Genomic DNA, 25,285 nt, shown 5'->3' on the forward strand with positions numbered 1-25,285 from the left:
GTATCATAAAAAATTGGTAAAATCAGGTACCTATACCTACCTAAACTTGAATTTGAGGAATGTGGAAAATGCTTAAAAACATATTTTAAAAGAGCATTAAAATCCATAAAAATTATTATAAACAGAAGAAATTTTACCAAAATGAATTTAAATGTAGAAAAATTCACAAAAAACATTTTAAAAATATGTAGGTAACTTGAAATATAAATGAAGCATTGAAAGTCACTGAAAATTACCAAAAACTAATGAAATATTTCGATCAAGTTTAACAAAATTCAGCAACCTGAATTTGCATATAACATCGTTGAAACCTCTTCTGAATACTAAATAATGAAATTTAACAAAATTTGCCTTAATTGCACAAAAAATTGTTGAAAACTTGTTAAAGTGGCGTAAAAACATTAAAAAATGTAGGAATTGAAGTCTTCGAAAATTAAAGAAAAGTTGTAAAAACTTCATAAATTTTCCCACAAAAAAGCCTATAAAAATGTATTGAAAATTAAAAACGAATTAAAATGATGTAATTAGGCATCTACCTAAATGCAGATACACTCAAAAAAAGCATCATTAAAAGTTACCAAATGGTAAGTACCTACTTGAAAAAAAATCGCCAAAAATATATGAAACGGTGTTGAAAATGTCTTAAAATGAGGGCCCTCAAAAACTCGAAAAATTAGTTCATTTACCTAGTTACCTATGTACCTTGTATGTATATTTTTACTTAAAAGTCATAACGTGTCGCTGATTCTTTTAATGGTATTAATTTTGAATTTTGATCAATTTTAATTTCATTTAAATAATTTTAACATTCTTACTTATCTTCTTACACGTATTTTCCTTCTACAGCTAGTAACACAACACATAAATCAAACTGAAAATTGTCTCCATTCTCTATTTCAACTATATGTTTTCAGGAGCTAAAAGCTGTGAATATTTCATGAACAACGTAGTGTCTACAAAAGATAGTGTATGTGACACGAATGAATGAATCTAAACATGCTGATTTAAATTCAACAGAAAATTCTTGCTATCGTCTGCTCTGGTCCTACGAACTCGTGAAAAATTCAAATTTACAAACTACATTCGTATACGAGTGAAGATGTTAAACAAGAGACTACTATATCCGCCTTTCAAAAGCTCTGTTTCTAAATTTCAATCAATTTTACCAACAATATGAAATAAGTCTTATGAAATGAAAAAATTGATCAAGTAGGTACCAACCAATGGAGTATAAGTATTTTAGTCCCTATAAACCATTATCTATGTACCTACTACCTACCTCATACCTGCATCGAAAATCTAATGTAATAACGTTTATTCTACAACAGCATACAAGACGAAATTTTTATGTGGTACTTCACAGTTTTGGTAGCTTAGATTACTATCACCCCTTTTCAAATACTTACGATTGACGATATGGCTATAATAAAAGTGCTGTTATACCCATACCTTTCCTCTCATCAAATTTAGCCCATGTATCTTCTATAGAGTATGTTTAGTACGTTTACTCTACATTTTGATGCTTCATCAAATAAAAACACATAGATTTAACCGCGCTAATGATTATAGAAGTTGGTTTTATTTTTCAAGTATTAAATGCATCTTTGGTAGACTGTAAAAGAGAGAGATGGAAAGTCATCTTGAAACACTTTATATTTGTAATATACTTACCTAAAACCTAGGTATACCTTTTACAACACTCATCGTTCAAAATGTTAGCTCAATTACCTGATTTTTTTTTTTTTCAGATGCGACGTAAAAAGTCTCTCGCCTTTACGACCCTGACATGGAAACGATTTAATGATTTTTATACAGTGTTGGTCAATTTACACGAGTAGCCTAATAGCACCGCAGCGGGATCAACGGCGTCGATATATATTTTTTCCAAATCCGCAGGGTATCTGCAGCGTAAAATACGAACAGGATTTCGATACTTTGGTTGAGTGAATTTAACTTTCGGCTAATTTAGATAGTACGAGAAGGTACTTGATACGTACCTAGAGTCGTCTAATTACCGATGTTATTTTGAAATTAGTTTCCTAACAGTGTGTCTTTCGTAGGTAATCCTTTTAAAAGTTTTAATGACTTTAGAAATGGAGACTGGACTTTGAACATATAATCGTCGTCGTGAAATAAGCTGCCATTTAAAAACTAACCACTCCAAGTTCATTACTAAGTCGCAAAAGGTAGGTACATAGAGATATGTAAAGTGAGTAAACTTTTTCCAACGGTGCGAAGAACGCGAAGATGTCGTAGCTGGCAGATATACTTATACAAGTTCAGCAAATTATTAAATTCGACTGATATCGTTACAATTTAGAAACTGTGCGAGAAGTAATGTAGGTTTAGGAATCCACTTTGAAATTGTGTACTGAACTGACATGCTTAAGGAAACGTTAACATCCTTCTTAAAGTTCTTAATCGTCGAATGCTTCCTCGTGGTGTTTAAATTTCCAACCATCTTTCTCGATTTCCGTCCACTTAGCCGTATACTTAACCATTTTACATTTACATAGGATTGAATTTTTTTTTTTTCTTTCAACAGCGTTATTCCATTTAAATTTCTGGCTATACGAAATTACATTGCAATGTCATTGGTTTTAAAACGAACAATTAGCGGTTAACGGGATCCACTCGAGCTGGTTAGGTTTTTCGAGTGTACGAATACCTACCTACGTAGATCGAGTAGGTGGAATTTTTTTTTACCCTAGAGAGAACAATTTGTTGACCGGTGAGCAGTTTTTTCATTTCGACAAAACTTGTTCAAATTTGTGGAAGTGCAAATGGCTTTTCGACTCATCCATTTATGTCAACAGACGTAATCCGATGTATTGTATACTCAGTCGGTGGTACAGATTAGTGACTCGTGATTTTATATCAAAATGTCATCTCGTACCATCGTGTGTTATCTTTCAAACTGTGTGAAGTTTCCTTAAAGACCTACCGTAGTTGAAGAATTATTAGTGGGTAAGGTAACTAAATAATGTAGGTACCATATTTTTTTTAAAATCTTTGTATCAGTGGATCGATGCATCGTTTGTTATACCTGTATCATTATAATGAAGAAAAAACTAATACCTATTGATAAAGGTTTCTTTTTTAAATCTCTGACGAATGATATGGGTTTATAGATAGATACCTAAGTATCTACATATAAATGTAACAGACCATAGATATTGTATGTGATTGTGGTGGCCTATTTCCAAACATCAGGCATTACTTTCATTCCTCCAAACACGCTGCTTGGTTTACTTTCAGGAGCATCGAATATGCAACCATTTATCCTCGAATATGAAATACAACACAGTAAACTAAAACAGTCGAAATATTACGCTGATATATTAAACATCCATCTTTTCTGATTATGTTATTATTTCACTCTATATATTCAAAGGAGAAGTATGTACCAAATCCTTTTAAATAAACCGCTATATTGATACTGCGTATATTTATACACACACTTCAATTCCAATTAATTCAATTATTCCATATTGAGTGCTCGTTTATTCAACATGTCAAATAAAATTGAAATATTCTTATCGCAGAGTTTAGGAAAACGAGACTAAATAGCGATATGCCATACGATGAACCTATTTTAAGGTTATTGAACCGAAAACAAAAACGTTTAAATTTCCAATATTTATTGATAATTTTTGAACCATACGTGATGTACCTATATAGGTTTTAGATAGGTACTAACTCGTTATATAGTAAAAATAGAAAATGGATAGGTAGGTAGACTAGTAAAAGTTCACTGTGCTTAGAAATTATAAGAATTTCAAAAGTAAAATAACAACTTTGATAACTTCATTCGCGAAAAAAATCTAATATTACATTTTTTAAACCGTAAAGCCTTGAGAGGGCTCCTTAAAGAATGCACTTTTGAGAATCGTGACCGATGAGCTGTGTGAGGGGGGAGAGGGGAGATACTCACTATGCAGGTAACCAGGCCCTGCATGTTCATCTTCGATAAGTCTTAACAGAAGCCATTAATTTTTGACAGGATTCCTCTCTTCTTTTTTCACAAAACTGTTCTTCATGGAGTTTTTCAAGTTTTCTCAAAACAATTTTTATAATATTTTTAGATGTTTTTCAGAGAGAAAACATTGTCCCAGAAAATGAAACCAAAAGAAAGCAATATTTTTTCAACACACCCCCTCCTCTGAATTCAGTATTAATCAAAAATTTGATTATTAGGTACTTGTTGAAATAAATCCCGTGTTGGTTTCCATTTTAATATTACAAGGTTTACTTGCTGTACTTATAATGAATCTCAAAAATATACCCACGATCGAGTATTTTCTGTGGAAGAAAAAATTGCTTAGGTTCCTCAAATTTTTGGTCGTCTTGTTTTTAATTTTATTGATTCAATTTTTTCAACATTCCATCTGAATTCATCTCAAATTTAGTTTCTTTTTTGAAAATTTTTTCCTTTTTTTTTAGATATTAGAAAATTAATATTTACGTTTCAATAAAATATTCCAATTCATTTTAATTTTTTTTTTTTGAAAATTCAAACGGTGGGAAAGGTTTCTCATATTCCTATAAACGATTCAATGCCATTTTTAAATTTTTTTCGTGGTTTTTAAATTGAAAAACATGATTTTGATTTTTTGAATTTTTTTGACTCTTTGCTTGTGTGATTTTTTTCTCTACAAAATAACGATCTACCTACACTTGGGTGAATCGTGAAAAAAGCTGTTTGGAGGATTTTGATCAAATTCAGTAAACATCCTTATTTTGAGTTAAAAGTCACTCAAAAAAAATTGGCTCTGAAGGTGCCCTTGGAGAGGAAATATGGGTTTTCAAAGAGGTAGAATTTTCGAAAAAATGATGTTTCCCCTCCTGCTCCTACCCAAACTTTGTTGAAAAAGAAATACCCAATCAAAAGATATTTGCAATTCTGATTCTGCACCAACCTATTATTAGTAGTAGACCAATTTCAGTCAAAATCCAAGACTACTTTCAGGGTTCTGAGCGATTGAAAAATTTGCAGATCGTTTATTTTTGGGTAAAGCCGTCTTTTGAAAATATTTCCTTCTAAAATATTTCGCATTAATTAAGCCAAAACATCGAAAAATATAATTTTCAAAATTGAGGAAATATTTTGGAATACAGTGGTGCCAATTTAAAAAAACTGAAAAAGGTAAGCTTTTGGCTATTTTTCTCAATCCTAGAAAGTTTTTTCAATTATGAATGAATTCTGAAATTTCGAAACATGTCAAAAAAGATCATTTAAATTTGAATGCAGTTTTCAAATAATTTTGAGAGGTAATTAAATTTTTAATTTCTATTTGATTTGATCCTAAAAAATTATTCCAAATAATACCTATCGTTTTTCTCGATGAATATGGTAAGATTTTTCATTTTGAATAGGGATTCAGATAATTTTTGAGAGATTTTCAGAATTTCAATAGATGTGACAATTTTGAAATCAATTTTATAATTTTTTTAAGAATTTAAATCCATTTTACTATGATGATTTATTTTACGATAGTTTTAGGCAATTTGATTTTGTGATTACATAGTAGGTAACTGAGATAGGTAGTCATTTGGTTTTCTACTTTGAGTTGAATTATTGTTGAAATGTTTAACAGATTTTGAAAAAATTACGCGGTAGAAATTTGTTTATTAATGGATTTTAAGACAGCTTTTCTGGGTGATTTTGAACAATATGAAAATGTTTCGATTTCCAGTGGATTTTATTCACAAATTATGTGTGAGTGAATAATTATTTGTTTTGTTTTTGGATTTTTTCTCTGATATTTCTGCTTTCCAGATGAATGTTGCCAAATTTTGAACTGATTATCAGACAATATGGAGTCGGTTTCCAGTATATTTTGAGATGATGTTCTATATTTTTAAAAGTTTTCCATAGTGCCAAAAGCCAACAAAAACTGTGTCGCTTTCTTGCACACTTGCTAAAACATATCACTTTTCCCCCCAAAAATTCTCAAAGTACCTACCTACCACTTTTTTCAAAAATTTCCTAAAAGTCTAGCTTTCCAGTCAATTTTTTCCCTTTCAAAAATGACTCAACTTTGAGGATTGCTTACTCACAAGGGAACCTCTTGAGGTGTCACACTTCAATTTGAACGGGAGCGCGATTTTTGAAAGAGCATAGTCCAAGACCCCCAAAACCAAATTTTCAGCTGCTCAAGTTCATTTTTCGATTTTTGGCCAATTTTTGAAAATTCAAAATCAATTGACTGATTTTGGCGATTTATGCTTTTTTTAAAGAAGTACGTACTTGATCAATAAAAATGGTCAAAATAAGTCCCAAAACTAATAATAATTACCCAAGTCCAAATTTCACAATTTCCAGTCATTCTGGAGCCTCCAGCGCGATTTTTCAATTTCTCCAGAATTTTTAATTTGCTCTGGAAGGCGTGAATATGAAGTATGGGCAGCTAAAAATCGAGTTGTGTATTATACAGGGTGTTCCAGAATAACCTTTCACATTTTGGTAACCACTGATCTGTGTTCAAGAGGAGCTAGGGGAATGGTAAAGGCGGTTCTAGGTAGCCAAAGCATGCCGAATTATGTTTCAATAGTTATTTTTTGCCCTGGAGAAGTAGATGGCTGCACAGTGTACTTTTACTGTGAGGTCCTTTTTTAAAAATAAAGACTCCCGGACCCCTTTACTTTACTCATCAGTAACAAAGCTCATTTTTAACTAAACAGTGAAGTGAATATACAGAATGTGCGCTTCAAGTGTACAGAGAATCAGTTGATAATACTCGAGAAACCTCTACACTCCGCCAAGTTGACTGTTTGGTTGGGCGTGGCTAAGTTTGGTGTAGTGGGACCATGTGTGTTTAATGAAACAGTAACGGTGAGGGGTAAGGCAAAATGTTGAACGAGTTTCTTGTTCCTGAACTGAAAGGCAGACGATTATATAGTGTATGTATAGTTACTTACTTGGTTACAACATGTTGGAGCTACCTATCATTCAGAGACCAACACAATATGTTTAGCGCGTGAGCACTTCGGTCATTGAATAATTTCGTTGAACACAGAAATTTAATGGCTACCTCGATCCCCTGATTTTTCCGCCTATGATTTTTTTTATGGAGTTACCTCAAGTTAAAAGTGTATCAGGATGAATCTAGGACTCTAAAACATCTTCTAGGTGATATTAATCGTGAGTTGAGACTGATTGGAAGAGAAGTGTTCAATAATTCGAAAAAATGTTTGGTTGAATGTGTCAAAAATGATGGAAAATATCTCGATGGAAAAATTTTTAAAACTTTATTTTTAATGGAAACTCAAATATATGGTCTAAAAACGGCATGTTTCTACTTCATTTTGGTTGTAAAAGAATTTTTGTAAACATTTTTCTCTCAGAGTAATAAGAAAAACAAATGTGAAAGGTTATTCTGGAACACCCTGTACAACATACATACTCGACCTGTTTAACGAGTTTATTTACATTTGAGCCAATTTTGGGAGTGACACCTCAAGAGTATGGTTTTTTGACCAGCTTTTTTCATAATTAAAAAATCCAAAAAATCAAAAGATAACCGTTTGTGGAGGAAATTTTTGAAATTTGCGCGAATCGCTGTATTTCTTCAAGAACTAACCCCCGGAGCGAAAATTCTACCATTTCCAGCAGTATTGGAGCGAGAGTGACACCTCAAAAAACCACTCTTGTGGTGTCACTCTCAAAATCGGGTCAAATGTAGATAAACTCGTTCAATAGGTCGAGTGTAATATATAACTCGATTTTTAGCTGCCCAACTTCATATTCACGCCTTCTGGAGCAAATTAAAAATTCTGGAGAAATTGAAAAATTGCGCTGGAGGCTCCAGAATGACTGGAAATTGTGAAATTTGGATTTGGGTAATTAATATTACTTTTGGGACTTATTTTGACAATTTTCATTGATCAAGTACGTATTTTTTTTTAGAAAAAAGCATAAATCGCCAAAAACAGTCAATTTTGAATTTTCAAAAATTCGCCAAAAATCGAAAAATGAACTTGGGCAGCTGATAATTTGGTTTTGGGGGTTTCAGACTATGCTCTTTCCAAAAATCGCGGTCCCGTTCAAATCGGAGTGTGACACCTTAAGCCTTGTCAGCTTTCTGCGTGGCTAGATAAAATGCAAAAATTTCCTGCAGTCTTCTTTCCAGAGCAAGCTGTTTCTCAATTTTCGTCAAAATCCAAGAATTTTATTATTTTTTTCTCGATCCACAGTTGAAATTAACGTATATCAGGTAGGTACAATTGTTTTCAAAATCTCAGTAAATTTATTTTCCTGAGGTGATTACATCAGACCGAGGATAAAATTGTCACTATGCAATGTAAATTCTTCCTTCCCTCTCTTCCCTAAAAATTACCATTCTAATTCTTAGGTAGATGATATCTTTTCAGTGGGCATCCATAGTATTAACATCATCAAGTTATGTATTTTCCAATAAGTAAACTAAATTCATTGGAACGATTCCCAATAATAATTTACTCGATGGAACGAGAAAGTATAGGATGCGTAGGTTTAGAAAGATACTAGGTAGATAAAAAATATTGTCCATTAATATATGCCTAAGGTAAAATAAGAGTACATCATTATGAAGTTTCTGATGACACTATGACGACATTTTTATACGATATAGGCTATAGCATAATATGAAATAGAGGCGATTGCGATAAGAACTAGATAAATGGTACATTTTTTCAAATAGGTTCATTTATATAAGGACAGCGAATGCTTGTAATACGTGATTATTAAAAAACATGCACGAAGCACGATGTTAATAAAAGTGCGAAAAAATACACTCGTAGCCTACTCTTATAGTGGTGGCACATTGGCTTGTTAACACGTTTGTTCTTCTTTAAATTGTCTTTTCACGTCTTGCAGTTGTAGGCAGCTCTGGGTATAATAATCGAATGAGTTAATGCGTCGATTAGTACAACTCGAATGCAGAAGAGGGAAAAAATGAAGAAACTCGTAAAAAAGAGAATTTTATTTACGAACTGATGAATAGCTCGTAAATTATAAGGCGGATTTGTTAATGTTCTAGATCCATGAGAGTGTTTATAATTACCCCCGTAAAAATTATGTAAGAATTGAAAAGTTTTCACAGCATTGAAAATTTATATTTACGGTGATGTTTTATGTATTATGACATTGAACTGTTATCTAAATTTGTCTTCGACGTATCTGCGTCGTGTGTAAACTTCCTTATTACGTTTGAACACGTCCAAATACGAAGACTATAGAAAGAGCATCCTAGTAAATTAACTTAGTTAATGTATTTTTGAACGAGGTCAATGTTTTCAAAATAAAAGCATCGTGGTACGTGCGCATTCTGCGTGACATTATCAATCATTGATGAGATTACATTTTTATTTTTTTCAAACGTAATCGCTCAAAAATGGAATTCATTGGTTAATGAGCCGCTGTCATATACGGTGAAAATCATCCTTTCGTAACCATTTAGAGTTTTTTTTCTCTCTTTTTTTATTTTTTCGCATCGCATCGCATCACTACCTCGCTGCCATATCCTAGTATAGATTATTATGCCCACGTGTAAGCTATGAACTTGTCAGTCACATGTGCACGCCGAGCCGCGGATTGGCAAACGTTTACCATGAATCCTTAGCAATTCGCTAATTAATATTTTAAAATTGTAAAATAACAACGATTCGCTAATCACGTATACTGGATACGTTAAATAAATAAAATTTACTTATTTATAGATATCATCGCCCAGCTTGGATGTATTCAAATTGTTTACAAATGTCAGTTTCCATGGCGGTGTTATTGAAATAAAACTGCTGATTTCTTCACGTTTCTCTATCATTTACCGAACACTATAAGCTCGGTCTCGGATAAAGTCGTGTGTTTTTTCTGCCCATGCATGCCCTGCACAGTGTACTGTAATTTTCAACCTACTTCAACTTGTCTTGTTGTGTATGTATACGTCTCGATTCTCGAGGTTCGTTCAACACACGTGTGCAGCGATTTTTTGTTTAATTTTCCTCTTAAGTACGTATTGTTTTCTTTTCTCGAGACCGTCATTTCACGATATAGTGTGAAATTTAAATTGTTTTGGGGAATTATAATTGAAACTTGAAAGTTGAAAGCAGCTTTAATAGGTTAGCTGATGGAAAATTGTGTTCAAGGAGGGGGGGGGGGGGGTGTAAATTTGCCAATCGAAATTTTCACCAATAACTGAGCCATCGTGAATACTATCCATGCAAAGGTGAAAGGTTATGTTATATTATAACTTTCGGATGCTTTATTAGTTTGAGTCAGCTTTAATAGTGATCATTTGCCCTACCTAATGAAGGAAGGAAATGTGATAACACTGACAGTTCATAATTGACAAAAACAGACAAATAATGATTGATGATCCAACTAGATCATTGACCTTGTTACTCTTTAACATACAATTGAAGATGTTACCTACTTGATGTCCACTCTTTTGAAGAAATTATTTTTTTTGACTTTCCTAAGAAAATGGAACTTCCAGACAGCATTGCAAAAAAAAGCAGAACCTTTTGGGCATTTTTGACATAAACAATTTTTTTTACAATGTACTTATTCTGAAAATTCTTTTTTTCTATAATTTTGTCAAAAAATGAAACTTTTTAACAACTTGGGCAAAAATTTGAACTTTCTTATGATCTTTGCAAAAAGTGGAACATTTTTTGGCCATTATAACGAAAAACAGAATTTTTAAAAAAAGTAAACAGAAAACAGGACTTTTTATAGCATGCTGATACAAAAGAGAATTTTTTCACAATTTTTACAAAAAGCAGGATTTTTTGACAAAAATTAAGACTTCTGACAATTTTTACCAAAGTTGGAACTTTTTTACAATTTTGACAAAAAGTGGGTCTTTCAGATAATTTTGACAGAAAGAGCACTTCCCTTTTCCCCTCATTATAGAACAACCTTTCCTGTCGGGTCACTCAAAGTTACATGGTTACCTTGCCTGTCAGGCCTCTCAGGGCACTGACCCATCTGTCTTACCTCTCAAGGTCATCAACCTGTCTTCTTTGACCTCTCAAGGTCGTTTGCCTGGCCTTTCGAGATCCTATAACATATATATCTGGCTTCCTAAGGTCGTTTGTCTATCTGTTTGTCTTCTTGTCCGACCTCTTGAGGTCATTGACCTGTCGAGTATGGCTTTTCTAGGTCATCTGTCTGACTTTCTGGCATTTCAAGGTCATTGTCCCGACTGACTGGCTTCTTAAGGTGATTGACCTAGCGGTCTAGCTTTTCTAGGTTGTATGCGTGTCTGTCTCGCATCCCAAAGGTCATTATCCAAAATAGGTAAAATAAAATTCGAAATGACACATTATAACTCGATTGAATATAGGTTTTTATTATTACGTTAAAAGCATAGAAACACAACGTTTCGACACACAGTGCCTTCATCAGGTGCGAGATAAGACTGGCTACAGAGAGAGAATACATACGATGAAATTGGCTAGAACGAGATAAACTATTTGTGACGTACTAAAGATTTATACACATCAAAGATACTTGATTATTTTCAAATGATTTTTTTAAAATTCTTCGTGATAAAGGTCATTATTGTCTGCAGGTCTACCATCCTAAGGCTATTGACCTGTCTGTCAGTCTTCTCAAGGTCGTATATTTTGCCTCTTAAGGTCATTTACCTGCCTGTCAGGATTTCTGAGGTCGTCTGTCTACTGGTCGGGTTTCTCAAGGTCACTGACCAACCTTTCTAGGTTCTCAAGGTTGTCTGTCTTCCTCTCTGTGAGGCCTCTTAAGGTCACTGACCTACCTGCATAGCCTTTCAAGGTCGTCTGCCCGCCCATTCGCTGATTTTGCAACAAAGGTAGGGCTAAACTCTACTTTTTAAAAAAATGAAGTGAGGGAGGAAAGCGATGAGGTGTTCCAACGTCAGGATTTAGTGCTCTATACACCGCTCTATGTTTCAACATAACTTTCACAGGTTTTGACTGCATAAATAGGGTTGCCATTTCACCAGCCCTACTTTAAGATTTTTTTCAAAATGGGGCGGGGAAAAAGAGAATGCTCCAATTTTGATACAAATTCCAAAAAAATCAAGCAAAGTGACATTTTGGTATTTATTTTACGGATTCACTCCCTCATATTCCCCCTTCTCTCCCCTCAAAATTGTATATTGCTTAAAAATATACAGAAAATTAAAAATAACACAACGTGTCGTAGGTTTGGTTTTAGTTTAAATTTTTGAATAACACCTCTGAATGCTCCTCCAACTCCTCTCTCATCAATCACCATGTTGAGAAAAGTTTCACACAATGAACTAAATTGTGGTTTGATGTGTTGATTCCCACCAATTCGACGTCACTGAGTACGAACACTTACTTATTTCTCACACTCAGTCCCTTTGTATGGTCTCAAGGAGGGCTACAGAGCATTCATCAATGATCCATAAAGTAAGCTATATATGTATATTCATTTTTCGCCCATTTTCAATATTAACCCTGTCTGGACTACTTCAAAAATTAACAATCGTAGCTTTTCCTCTTCCAGTACTTTGAAGTTGAGAACTAAAATTTGATAATGACTTTTTTGTGCTTCATTTCTAGTCTTTCAACATAGTACAATAATTTTCAATTAGTTTTAAAAAGATGCTTAGTGCTTACCTAACCCTAAATAGTCCATAATGTTGCCTTTTGAATTCCAAGGGTCGGCAAATCAATTCACACTTCTATAGTTTGGGTTGCTGTATTATCAGGCGAATTCTTGAATGCTTAGAACGGAACGTCCGATAAACATTTGCGATTTTCAAATTTTACCAGCATTTTAGAAAAAAGAAAAGAAAACGTAAAAAAACGTACAAAAAGATGGATTAGAAAAAAATTATTTAAACTGATTACGTACTTAAGCTTTATTTCATTCAACGTTTTATAAGAACCGTATTGAAAATCAAGATTCATTTTTCAGCCAAAAAAAATATCCATTTCAAACCAACGATAAACAAATTCGAGGTCAATGATCGTCCGACACTGCTACGTAGTTCACCAGCCAGGCTAATGAAAGAAAAATTAAACTGACCACACGGGGTACCCGTCAGGTAAGTATAGTAAGTCTCAGTACATAGGTGTACTACGACGCAATGAAAAAATAAATCATTCTTGGCAATTGTACCAGAAATTCTAACCCAGTTAAAGGAGACCTACCTGAAAAACTCCAGCCTTTTCATATTTCAACGCCTTAACTGTCACAATAATACCATACGAATAAACTCGCCAAGACCAAGACTTGTCCTATGTTAAACCCATACACATTCGATTCAGCTCGTCAATTCAAACCTTACAATAAATTCTGCCTTGTTACAGGACATGTATGTAGATGTACCAGGTAGGTACTAGTATATCGTACGTACGTATAGTAGGTAATATAACTTCATGAACTCGTAATTTGATATCGTTTCTATGCAAATAATCGAATAAAAAGTTGTCCTATTCGTACTTATTCGTTGATCCCAAAGGCATCACGTTCAACCTTTGAATAAAAAATCAACGCGTCGTGTTTTCACGTAAAAATTTCCACCTTTAACGCCAGTAGTTTCAAACTATCCTAGTTCAATGATGGCTTTATACGAGTTTGAAACTTTGATGGAATTTACCTCTTTTTTTATTTAAAATGGAAGCTGTGTTAAAGTGAACAACAATTTGCCGCCTGTTTTGTTAAAATCCTGTATCGTAGAGGTAGTATAGGGTTTCCTGCCATGTTTCAATAAGCAACTTATTTAAGTTCTATGTGAGATGTTTTGACATCGATGAATGTTCCCGTTAACGAGTCATTTAATAAGGTGTCTCAAAAACGTATCATTAAGCCTACTTTAACTTTTAAAAAATATCTAATGAAGTTTTATCGACGATATTTTTTACACTAGTTGCACAATAATGGGTTCCGAATGCTCGGGACAGGATCAAAACGATTGTTTGAGGATGACAGGTTTTCTGACAGACTGAATACATTGTTTTCGAATAAAAAAGTTCGGCCAAGCATTAAATGGTTTAAAAAATAGAAAATTTGAAAAAACAATAAAAACTACCTATACCTACCTAGAAATTAAACATGAAATCATGGTGAAAATAAAAATTAAATAAAATACCTAGATTTTTTCAAAATATAATTTTCATTTTAAAAACAATCACAATGCAACAAATTCATTCAAAAACTTGATTGAAATTCCATCACATACACTTCACACTCACCAGGCCCATATTTAGAACCTCCGAAGAATGAGAATTAAATAAGACGAAAAAGTATTCGACAACTTAAAATCCCTGACTTTTCTTACAGAGACTCAAACCAAAAATAAAATTTCAAAACAATAAATTTCAAGTAGATTTCAAATTTTTTCAATTTTTGACTTTTTTACACCTCCATCTAAATCTGGACCTGGAACCGAGTCAACCTGACCACACTCAATTTTTCGAAATTAAACTTTAAACAAAAATATAAATTACAATAACAACATAGGTCTTGAAATGCATCACACGATATTACCACAGAAAAGGCACGATAAAAAAAAACACAAATTGAAATAAAAGGGATTATAAAAATAAGCTCATTAATTAAATTTCGTAATAAATTCTCGGTAACTCGCCTGCGTATAACCGGGAGGGCTGAAAGTAACAATATCGACGACAAAGTTGTCGACGAGCAACATGGACGAGGACGAGGACAAAACAGCGACGAATTATTTCTTTCTCTCCGAAATAGTCAAAATGATACCGTTCTCCGGACGCAGCACGAGTTCGTTCATTAAATTCATGTCTTGGAATTTTTCTTTAGCTTCGACTTTGTAGTAACGTAGGATTTGGGACAGCATGGTTTTTTCTTCCATTAACGCGAACTTTTGACCTGAAAAATGGCGAGAAATTTGCATGTTAATAGTTGGAAAATATCGCAGTTTGGCAATCATTGTGTCATCGTGAACCCGTGTAAACTGCTGCATCGCTAGCAGTTTCCGCTGAGATGGCTTTTTCTAAGGGATATAATTCGCTTAGCAATTTGCTCGTCTGCGTCTTATTGCACTTTACGTCAAATAAAGTTTGACTGCCGTTTTTCATTCATTTCCTTTGTGGCATTAAACGTACTTTGTTTATTAGTGTTCGACTATGTCTCTCGGTCTTACTCTCTTTCTTACATTCGCAGGAAATTAAGACGATATTCTAAACCAGCTACACTACTGCTGCTGCTGCTGCTGATACTGCCACTGTTTTCATTGCATCGTGATTAAGGTACCACGTACACTTACTTACACACACGTCTTATACACATAGAGACGAGCTCGACTCGATGTGCACGGGAGTGAAAAATAATATTATTCTCTAGATCATATTGTACACGAGTAGGTACATGTGAACAGTATACCCAACCCACGTAGTATAGGTATAGGTACCTGGTACCCGAGATACACAGGGATGCTCGATGGCTGGGCTCTGTGGCGCGTAAAATCTGCCAAAGTACTTGTCAAAATGAAATAGCTATGCTATACAGATATACCAACACCCAGACACATGTTACACGGGTTCACCAACCTTGGCATTTTCGAAAATCCATTATACGTACCGATACAGTTCCTAGGACCGGCGCTGAATGGTACATACGAATAAGGATGACGTTTAGCCACATTTTCCGGTAAGAAGTTATCCGGGTTGAATTGCTCCGGGTTCGGGAACTGGTCGGGGCATCGGTGGATGTGATACAGTTGAATATTCAAATGAGTTCCTTTGGGTACTACATAATTTTCTGTACAAATAATAATAATAGGTGGTATTAGGCATGGATAGTTGAACGTATTCGTAAGTATAGACGATCAATAACACGTGTAACTATGCTAAACTGTCCCTTGCAAAAGTTGTGGGTTCGTGGATAAGACGGAAAGAGCCAAGTACTTACACTTATGCAAGTGAGGAAAATGACATTTTTTCCTCAAATAACTTATAGACTTCTCAAAACTAAATTTCAAATATTGATCTCTTAATTTCATGATTCAAAGTGTCTAACATAATTTCAAAATAAAAATCGACTTTAACAGAACATTTGACAAAATATTTTATGAGGAGGGAGGGGGGGGTGTCAACAATTTTTATTCGTTTTCACGATGTCTTCCAACGTTCCCTGCAGATTTTTTCTTGAAAGGGTATCAAAAATACTCTCTTCAGCTCGGTTCCCGAACACTCGCCCAAATTCAATATCCCAAACGGACATTTCCCCGAATCCCATTTTCCCGAATACTCAAATCCCCGAATTCGCAAAATTTTATAAAAAATTTTAAAACTTTTTTTCAAAAATATTCCAGGGAAAAATAATCTGATGTGATGTGATCTGGCCAGATCTAGTCCAATCAAAACTGCGATCTAATCCGATTCAATTGAATCCGTGCAAATAATTAGATCTGATCAAACTTCTCCAGATGCGGTCAATTTTTTGATCCGATTGACTTTTTTTTTTTTAAATGAGAGGAACGTGATGTCTGGATGTAAAAAAGTCCTAAAAGTTCAAAAATCGCAACCCAGCCCTCTTTCTTTGGTCTTTAATTCAAGAGGTAAACAAAATCATAGAAAAATGCATCCTTTTTTGGTTTCAAAAATATATTTTTCATCTTAAAAGGTTCAATAAAATTATGAGGCAAAAATCAAGCCATGGCTCTACGCCCTTTTTTGGAAAATTTTTGATATTCTCAACGCCTGGAAAACTTGTAAAAATACACAATTTATTTTTCGCGAATTTGGATCGAGTACTTACCTGGAATTTTTAAAAATCAGACAAGCTTCATATTTTGAAGGGATACGAAGTGCTTGCGGCAATACTTATACGAATTGTGAAAAAAAAACTATTCGGGAGAAGGGTTGTTCGGGTAATTTTAATTTTGGGGATCGGATTGGGGGAAATGGGATTCGAAGAAAATATGTGTTCGGGGAAGTAACCGTTCGGGAGGAGGAAGTTGAAATTTTGCATATAAGGGTAAGGTGCTCTAATGTCGACCACATTTTTTCTTTTGGCTGCTAAACAAACAAGTTTTGAGATAGAAATCCCGAAAATGGCTTAAAATACACCTTGATCCTTCCCTCAACACATGCCAAAAGCTCATTTGACATCAATAAATTTCCAAAGTTTTTACAAAAGTTTTTCCTCAACAACTCAAAAGTTGAATTTCAAATTTTTGGGTCCTAATTCCGACCACCCCTAAAATTGAAAAATAAGTGTCTAAAAAGAAGTACAAAATCAATTTATTTGCAAGTAAAATACTTTTCATAACTTTATCGTCCACTTAAGCAATAGCTATAGACATAGGGGAAAGTCCCCTAAAAGTGCGCAGTCTCCTAATAGTGCGCAGCGCCATATCTCGCGATTGGCACCACTGAAAAATTCGTGAGGTAGCTCATTTGAAAGAGCGTGTCGTGACGATTATTTTGATGTATCATACAAGCCATTTGGCTAAATTTTACGTGTGCAAAGTCAAAAAATGTGAATTTTCAATTTCTGATATAATTTTTTTTTGTGAAAAGTTAACAATTTGTATTGCTCTCGTTGAATTGCAAAAATTTATGAGATAACTTATATTATATCATTTTGTAGGGAATTTTATCCTCTTTAATATTGTTGTAAAAGTTTGAAAATTCATCCTTTCGTTTTCTTGAAAATAATTTTTAAAGAAATAGAGGATATTTTTGAACCATGGATTCCCAATAGTGCGCATCCTAGAAAATCTGTAAACACGCTTGTGTTTTTCACTACCTGACTTTTGTTTTGATAGAATGGAGTGTTAAATACCTGTAAAAGGCTAAAGGGTGTTAGTTTTCAGTGAAGAAACATTCCTAAGAGTGAAAGAATACTTGAACAATGGGCTTTCTATGCAGAAATAAGCTCACACATAACCCCTACTCATAGTAAAACATATTTTCGCAATTTTCGTCAAGTACTCATGTTTTTTATATCTGTTCTCAGTGTTCTCGTGATAATGAAACGTATTATTGCGATTTTTGTCAAGAATTAATTTTTTTGAAGTAAATTTACACATCGCGCACTATTAGGAACCCTACTGCGCACTTTGAAGGAGCCCATGGCTCCTAATAGTGCGCATTTGACATTTTTTACTCAAGGTAGGATTTCTCAGTCAGTTATAAATGAAAAATTTTGAAACTCTGGAATTATGTAGCTGAATGATACAGCTACAACATATCAAAAAATCACGATCCTAGGTAACTTTGCGGCGGAATGACAGCGATTTTGGTACTAAGTGCGCACTATTGGGAGACTTTCCCCTACTGATTTTTTGAGAGCATTCCTAGTGTTTTTCCTAAAATGACCCTACTTTGAGAGACCACCGTTCCAAAGCAGGGGCAGGTGAAAACTGAAAAATTTTTTGGGGCTGTTTCAACTCCAAATCTTTAACATAATATTTCAATTTTTAGCAAAATCAAAGATTGCGTAAATTTTTCAGATCCGCCCTAATAGGTATGTATAGGTAATGTGATTTGTTTGTAATTTAGGAGAAATATGAGGTGGTCGACATTAGAGCACTTTTCAAAAAAAAAAAAATGTGAGAAATTTTCCAACTTACCTTTGTTAAATTTGAAAAATTCTCATTTCATTGAATTCCTTGTCTTTTTTTATTCTCAAAAGATGCCTCACATAATTAAAATCACATTAATCACCGAAGTCATAAAACGCAATGTGAGAAGACCCAAAAAGTTTTTGTCCCTTCAAAACCAATTTTCTTCTCTATCTACTTAATTCAATTTTGGTTTTAGGGTTACGATTTTGGTGTCATTCGTTTTGTCTGTGAAAAAGAAATAGAAATACATCTTTTCCGGAAAAGTTCCGGCATCATTTGAATGAAATTGGCAGGTGGTCGGAATTAGAGTAGTGGTCGGCATTAGGGCACCTTACCCTTATGTTAATTTTCATATTTACTTTCGCAATATCTTTAACTATTTCAAGATTATTGTTTTTTTTTTGGGGGGGGGGGGGTCATATGCATCAAAAACACTCTCTAAGCTGTTAATTTCATCATTTAAGGTGTCTAGTGAATTTTGAAGCAAAAAAAGGGGGTTCAACGATTCTCTCATAAAATCAAACGAGACTTCAGACTTATTCTACATCAACTCGAAGCAAAATTGAAGTCAGATCTTTCGAATTCACTCAATTTTCACATTTGTACAGTATTTACCATTATGAGTTGGGTTTTTGATTCGACTTCTCTCGCCCACTCCAGTGTTTTAAATATGGCAAAAAGTCTAAAACCATTGAAAAATCAAAGGTCGTGCCTCCTCATGCAGTGTCCCTTCAGCTACCTACCAATTTTGAAAACATGAGTTGACAAAAATCCTACAGCACCTAACAAGCTAAAAAAACGTAGATTTTCATTTTACCTATATTCAAAATTTTTAAAAAAACCACTTTGAATAATTTGCAAAAAAATGTCTCAAGAAACTGAAAAGTTTTTCAAATTAAAACATTTTTTCAACTTGAAAAATCAAACAAAAATTAAAATTGAAAAATATGTTGAAAAGTTGAAAAGAAGTGACTAAGAGTATAGGTATTAGGTCTTTAGCAACAAGCTGATGATCAACTTCTGACAGGGACGAAACTTGAAGAGGGTTGCTACACTTCCTCAATCTCGACTCATTTGGTAAATTTTCAGTTGCAAGATTTATCATAGGAAAATTGGCATAGAGACCTCGTTTTCCAATATTTTTAAAACTTGAGTTAGACAGTTTTGAAACCAAATAATTTACTTCTTGAACTAGGTAAATTTTAAAAAACTTCAACCCTTCCTTTGCTTAGGCTCACTTACTTCGTTTTTATTTTTTTTAATTAAAAAAAAAGCATTCTTAAAATTCCAAAGTTTTAAAGCCAAAAAAATAAACTCTTCGTCCTCTCATGAAAAAATTGTTCTTTCACGTCTTGAAATACGAATTTTCGAAAGCGTCTGCCCTCATTTTACTCGGGTTCATTTATTTCTCTTTTCAAGAATAAAACATTCCATATTTGGAGCTTCGAAATATTTTTTTAAAAAATGATAATTTTCATCAATCATAAATCTGAATTGAATACTACGTCAATCAGCAAAGTTGTCAATTTTTGTTTCTTATTTCTCCTCAAAAATTCACCATTTACTCGTACTTGACAAAATAAGTATTTTTTTCCAAATCAGTCGAAAAATTTTCGAAAACCTCTAGTTTCGTCACTGATTTATTTTTTTAAAATAAATTTGGCTCGGGGATGATGATGATGATGATGATGATGATGATGATGATGATGATGGTGGTATCGCCATAAATGAAAAATGTCTGGTAGGTAATATTTCAGCTCTATGAACGCACTCGCTGTGAATTTTCCACTTCTCTTTGATAAAATTTGGATTTTTTTCACGGGAACAGACAATGAGTAAAATCTGAATTGTTAAAAGTTTTCCAAAAATCATGAAGTGAAATTAAAAAAGAATCTTTTGAATGCACTTTCAATATTTCTTTGCCAGGTACAAAAATTTCTCTATGATTTGTAATTTCTCGTTGCCTGCCTTCTGAATTTGACACCTCTTGGCTAAATATTTATTTAATAATTTCCATTCCTAATTCCTAAGGTACCTACTCTTTTTCATTCCCTTCACCCTTCTCAAAATTAAATCAAGATAAATTACAATCACTCACCAATCGTAACATCTTCATTGAGGGTACGTCCAATAAACGGTACACTCGGGAACAATCTGAGCGTTTCTTTGATAACTCTTTCCAAATACTTCATTTCAGTCATATCTCTAAGTGTGACAGCCCTGTTACTATCTCCAAATATAGAATCCAATTCTTCGACAACTTTTTCCTAAAAATTAAAAAAAAAATTAAAATCAGCGTATAATGAGCCTAAAAAATAAGAAATAGGTACATCTGTAGGTAGGTAAGCATAGACCGAAGACCGCACAAAATCTCATCTGCCTTCCTCCCTCTCTCCCTCACACATCATCCAAACAGAACTACTCGAGTATCACAACAAATGAGAAACTCTATGGGAGTGTTAACGATAAAATATCTTTTCAAAATACTCGTACTGTACGTAAGTTAAGTATAACTACACGTTTTGGCGTACACGGTACTAAGGCTTCCATATCCATGCAAACGTGAAATTCATTACCTGATGCTCCGGATGCGATCCTAATAAATATAATACCCAGCAAATAGACGCGGTAGTGGTATCGTGACCCTAAAACAGTGCAAACGGTGGGCGTCACAGATAGAAACGAAACAATTAGATAATCACATTTGACATGTTTAGAAAAAGCAAATAACTTACTTCGAACATAAACGTATCCACTTCTTCTCTTATTTCTTCATCTGTCAAGCTCATACCGTCGGCTGAAGCTTGCAGCAATAAATCTAAAAATGCTAAACGTTTCTTCGTTCCTGAAACGTAAACCAAACATCGTTGTTGTAATTTACGCGAGTGAGTATTTAAATTCGTTATTTTTTTTTCATCTTCGCTGAATCGAAGCAGCGGGGAATTTAGTCGAGCGAAAATCGCATCGTTGCAATTTCTTCGAGTTATCTAAACGATGCAATGCGGTCGCGAAAATGAACCCGAAAAAAAAAAACACAAGCTAACACAGCGTGTATGGTAGGTACGATAACTCGTAGAAATCATCGTGAATTCTGTGTTTTTTTTCTGCATGAAGTTGTTCAACTAAAGGGTTGAGTTAAAACAATGTAAAACGCAAAATACAACAGCAACTTTACCAATATCATCTTCTTTTTCGGTTTCCAAAACGTTGCCCACATTTCTACGAAACTCTTTACGCTCTCGAATAACCTGAAACCAGACGATTTTATATTCTAAACCATATCGCAGACACGAGAAAACCATAAGTACAATAACAATACAAAATCCCAAAGTACGGCGATGAGAAACCTAGTACATTTTATAAAACTTCGCCATATTTACTCTATTCTCTTGTTGTAATGCTAATACGAATACGGTTTTTAATTTTTAGCACAAAAACCCAGTCGCAGACCATATAACCCGACCAAGATATAAAATAAACGAAAAACGTAGGTACCTACTCGTGCAATATTTAGTATAGTTATTACAAATACCTATATCTAGGTATAAGCGAGTAGGATCAACGTATATTCGTTCAAAAAACACTTTTATAGTACACTTTACTTAACGCCTTAACGATGTTAAAAATAAAGGTCGTCAAATTCCCATAGCTCGACTACACAATGTAAATATTTACACGGTTTCGTTACCGTTTGCCGGACATTTGCACCGAAAGTAAATACGGTGTTTATTTTCTATTTCTATACGTTAGGTTGCTAAGTCCTGTATGTAGAATTGTAGATATAGGTATACAGTAAACTTACACTTCGAGAAAATCCGTGTAGGATTCTCAAACTCTTGAAATATTTTTTACCCATTTCGGTCCACTTGAATATACCTACAGGCCACATCCACGGACGAATTGTACGTTGAATGGTTAATTCGCTGATTCTGAAAGCAAAATAAATATGTTATGAAGTGACGTGTTGATGGTGATGCGATTTTTACAACAAGGCGTAGGTCTATTATTTTTTCCCAAATCGAAAATGGTCAATGTTTATTCCTAGGCAGCATTTCGTTTGGTTGTGAAACAAATATGATGTCAAATTTGGCCAAATTGAAGATAATGAGAATTTTTCACCACTCAGGCACTCACCAGTAGGTAATTCGTTATTATAAAAAAAAAAAAAAAAAATGGAATATAATTATCAATTTTCAGCTCTAAGTGTTCTCCTAATTTTTTAGCTCATTTTTCAATTTTTTACAATTTAATTTAAAATTTTCAAATTTTTAAAAACAATAAAATTATTTGGTTCAATCATACCTGTGCCCATGCCATTGATTTTCTTCTTTCACACTTTTTATAAGATCAATGTTCCCTCTTCTTACTCCTCGATCCCTCCCCTATCCTCTTCAACTTGAAAACTTCTCAAAAATAGAGGGAAAAATCGTTTCAAAATTATACTCATTATTTAACTAGGAAATCAATTTTCGTAGGTACATTAAGGCTTCGAAAAACCATATTTTTCCATTTTTCAAAAACCATATGACCTTAAAATCAAAAATGAGCTCCTCAGAAAGACTAGATTTTGATGCCATACCACATTTTTAAAAATTTTGAGCCCATTCCTCATCTGGGAGCTCAGTTTTAGTTTTTATTTTGATATGAAAATTGAAAAATTGTATTTTTAAACATTTTTCTATTCTGATTTTGGAGTTGATTGGCCTGAGATACATTATGATTTTTAAATGACGTTTCAAAGAGTTTTTATTATCAAATTCACCTAAATTTTACTTTTCATCAATTTTTGTCATTTTTATGCTCATTTCTCAGGTTTTTTATGGTGCTTTTGCTTTATGTAGGTAATTTGTGTCAATTTTTATTCCCCTTGGTGACATTTTAATAATTTTATTGATACGCTATGTTTAAAATATTTGCAACTTTCACGAAATTTCGCTCAAATTCTGAGATAATTCAGCAATTTTTGGTCATCATCATCATCATCATCATCATCATTGGACTTTGACCCAGTGAGCTGTTCAGCCCGTATGGGAAACTGTAGCAGAATTGCTCGCTGATGTATCGTCAAGTTTTTTCTTTGGTCTTCCTCTGCTCCTCCTGCCAGTTGGAGTGGAAGGGGACTGTTTGTCAGGCATTCTATCATGTGTTTTCACCATTTCTTTCTGTAATCTTTCACCCGCCCAATGATTGACTCTGCTCCTAGCTCCTTCAGGATGTCTTCATTCCTTTTCCTATCCTGTCTAATATATCCTGCTGTGGCTCGCATGAATCTCATTTCCACTGTGGTTACTCTGCTTTTTATATCACTTTCTCATCATCCATGTTTTGCTTCCAACAGTACGTATAGCAGTGGTCTTGCCAGCGCATTGTAGATTCTCTGACTTTTCTAGGAGGGATGCCTCGGTTTATCGCCCCACTTACTCTCAGGAATTTCTGGATCTTAAGTTGTGCATCAACCGCTTCTTCATAAGATATCTCGCACCCTGCACCCAAGATATTTCAAGCTTCTAACTTGTTCTACTGGCAGTCCATTTACAACAATTCTACTGCATACCATCAGGCGGGGTCGCTTTGATAAAAAAAAAATGTGTTTTCTGCTCTGTGCAGTGTAGAAAGATGTTTTTGAAAAAATTGCACCACTCAGTGTGTAAAGTTCGTCAAAACGCACCAAATGACCTTTTTGTTTTTTGTTTTTTTTGTGCCTCAAAATTGCCCTAAAAGGCCGTATCAAAGTCACCCACGAGATGGGCCCACTTTGATAGGGGTACTTTTTTTTCAAAAAATGATTTCTCATCACCTTTAGACCTACCATACAAAATTTCATCAATTTTGGCCGAGAGGAAGTCATCATATTATTGAAAAAGCAATAAAAGCCCCTGTATTTCCTCAATTTTTTTTATAAAATTCAGTTTTTTTTTAAACAAAATTTTTAGATATTCAATAAAATACCTTTGCGACCTATCAAAATGGGATGAAATTTCACACTGAATCCGAAAATGGCATTGATTTTCACTTTAGTCTCAAAACTTAAATTTTTAGCCTCAAAAATCAAAAATCGATAGCATCCCCACTGAGAACAATGGGCCAAGGATCGGAGGCACCTCAACCTAGAAACTCGAAATTTTTGGAGATGTTTCCCAAGGAGTGTAGCTTTACAATAGACTATCAGTCAATGTTCTATTACATATCTGAAAATACTATAACATCATCTTTTGTTGAGTGATTAAAAATCTTAAAAAATTACCACTTTTAAAAAACTTGAATAAAAGCAGGGACGAAAATAATTATTTACCAACTCATCACTGTTATCCTATCAATTCACCATCAGTGTAACCACTTCGCTTGGGAAAAAAAATGTAATTAGACGTTTTACTTGCTCCACAGACCAAAACATGCAGAAAAATAAGCGCTATCAAAGTCACCTTGCGTAATCAAAGCAACCCCACCTGACGGTAATTGGCTCTTTCCCCTCAAAGGCCATTTCCTTTGTTTTTAATAATGAGATTCTCATTCTGTATGCATCTGCTACTTTCTGATGGTTGTACATCGCTCTCTGCGAGTCATCTTTGTTGTCAGCAAAGACCACCAGATCATCAGAGAATAGCAGGGTATTGACATGGGTGTCATTGACATCTAGCCTTTTTGGCTTGGTTTTCAGCCACTCTTTAATCATGCCATCAAAGTAGATGTTGAACAGGCTACAGGACATTGGGCATCCCTGTCTTACTCTTCTTCTTATC

General features: G+C 34.0%; 1 protein-coding gene across 3 annotated transcripts in view; it reads right to left on the reverse strand.

The window, feature by feature from the left end:
* Positions 1-14,088: 14,088 nt before the first annotated feature.
* LOC135846235 (cytochrome P450 4C1) overlaps positions 14,089-25,285 on the reverse strand; it is a 37,472-nt gene continuing 26,275 nt past the window's right edge. For all 3 annotated transcript variants that reach the window (XM_065365214.1, XM_065365213.1, XM_065365215.1), the window contains 7 exons: positions 22,348-22,474; positions 21,721-21,793; positions 21,281-21,390; positions 21,122-21,190; positions 20,644-20,812; positions 15,554-15,733; positions 14,089-14,842 (listed from right to left, as the gene is read on the reverse strand). In XM_065365214.1, the coding sequence (XP_065221286.1) occupies positions 14,679-14,842; positions 15,554-15,733; positions 20,644-20,812; positions 21,122-21,190; positions 21,281-21,390; positions 21,721-21,793; positions 22,348-22,474 (892 nt within the window). In that variant the 3' untranslated portion in view covers positions 14,089-14,678. The remainder of the gene's footprint in view (positions 14,843-15,553; positions 15,734-20,643; positions 20,813-21,121; positions 21,191-21,280; positions 21,391-21,720; positions 21,794-22,347; positions 22,475-25,285) is intronic.

Source organism: Planococcus citri, chromosome 5, assembly GCF_950023065.1.
Source record: "Planococcus citri chromosome 5, ihPlaCitr1.1, whole genome shotgun sequence".
Lineage (NCBI taxonomy): Eukaryota > Metazoa > Arthropoda > Insecta > Hemiptera > Pseudococcidae > Planococcus > Planococcus citri.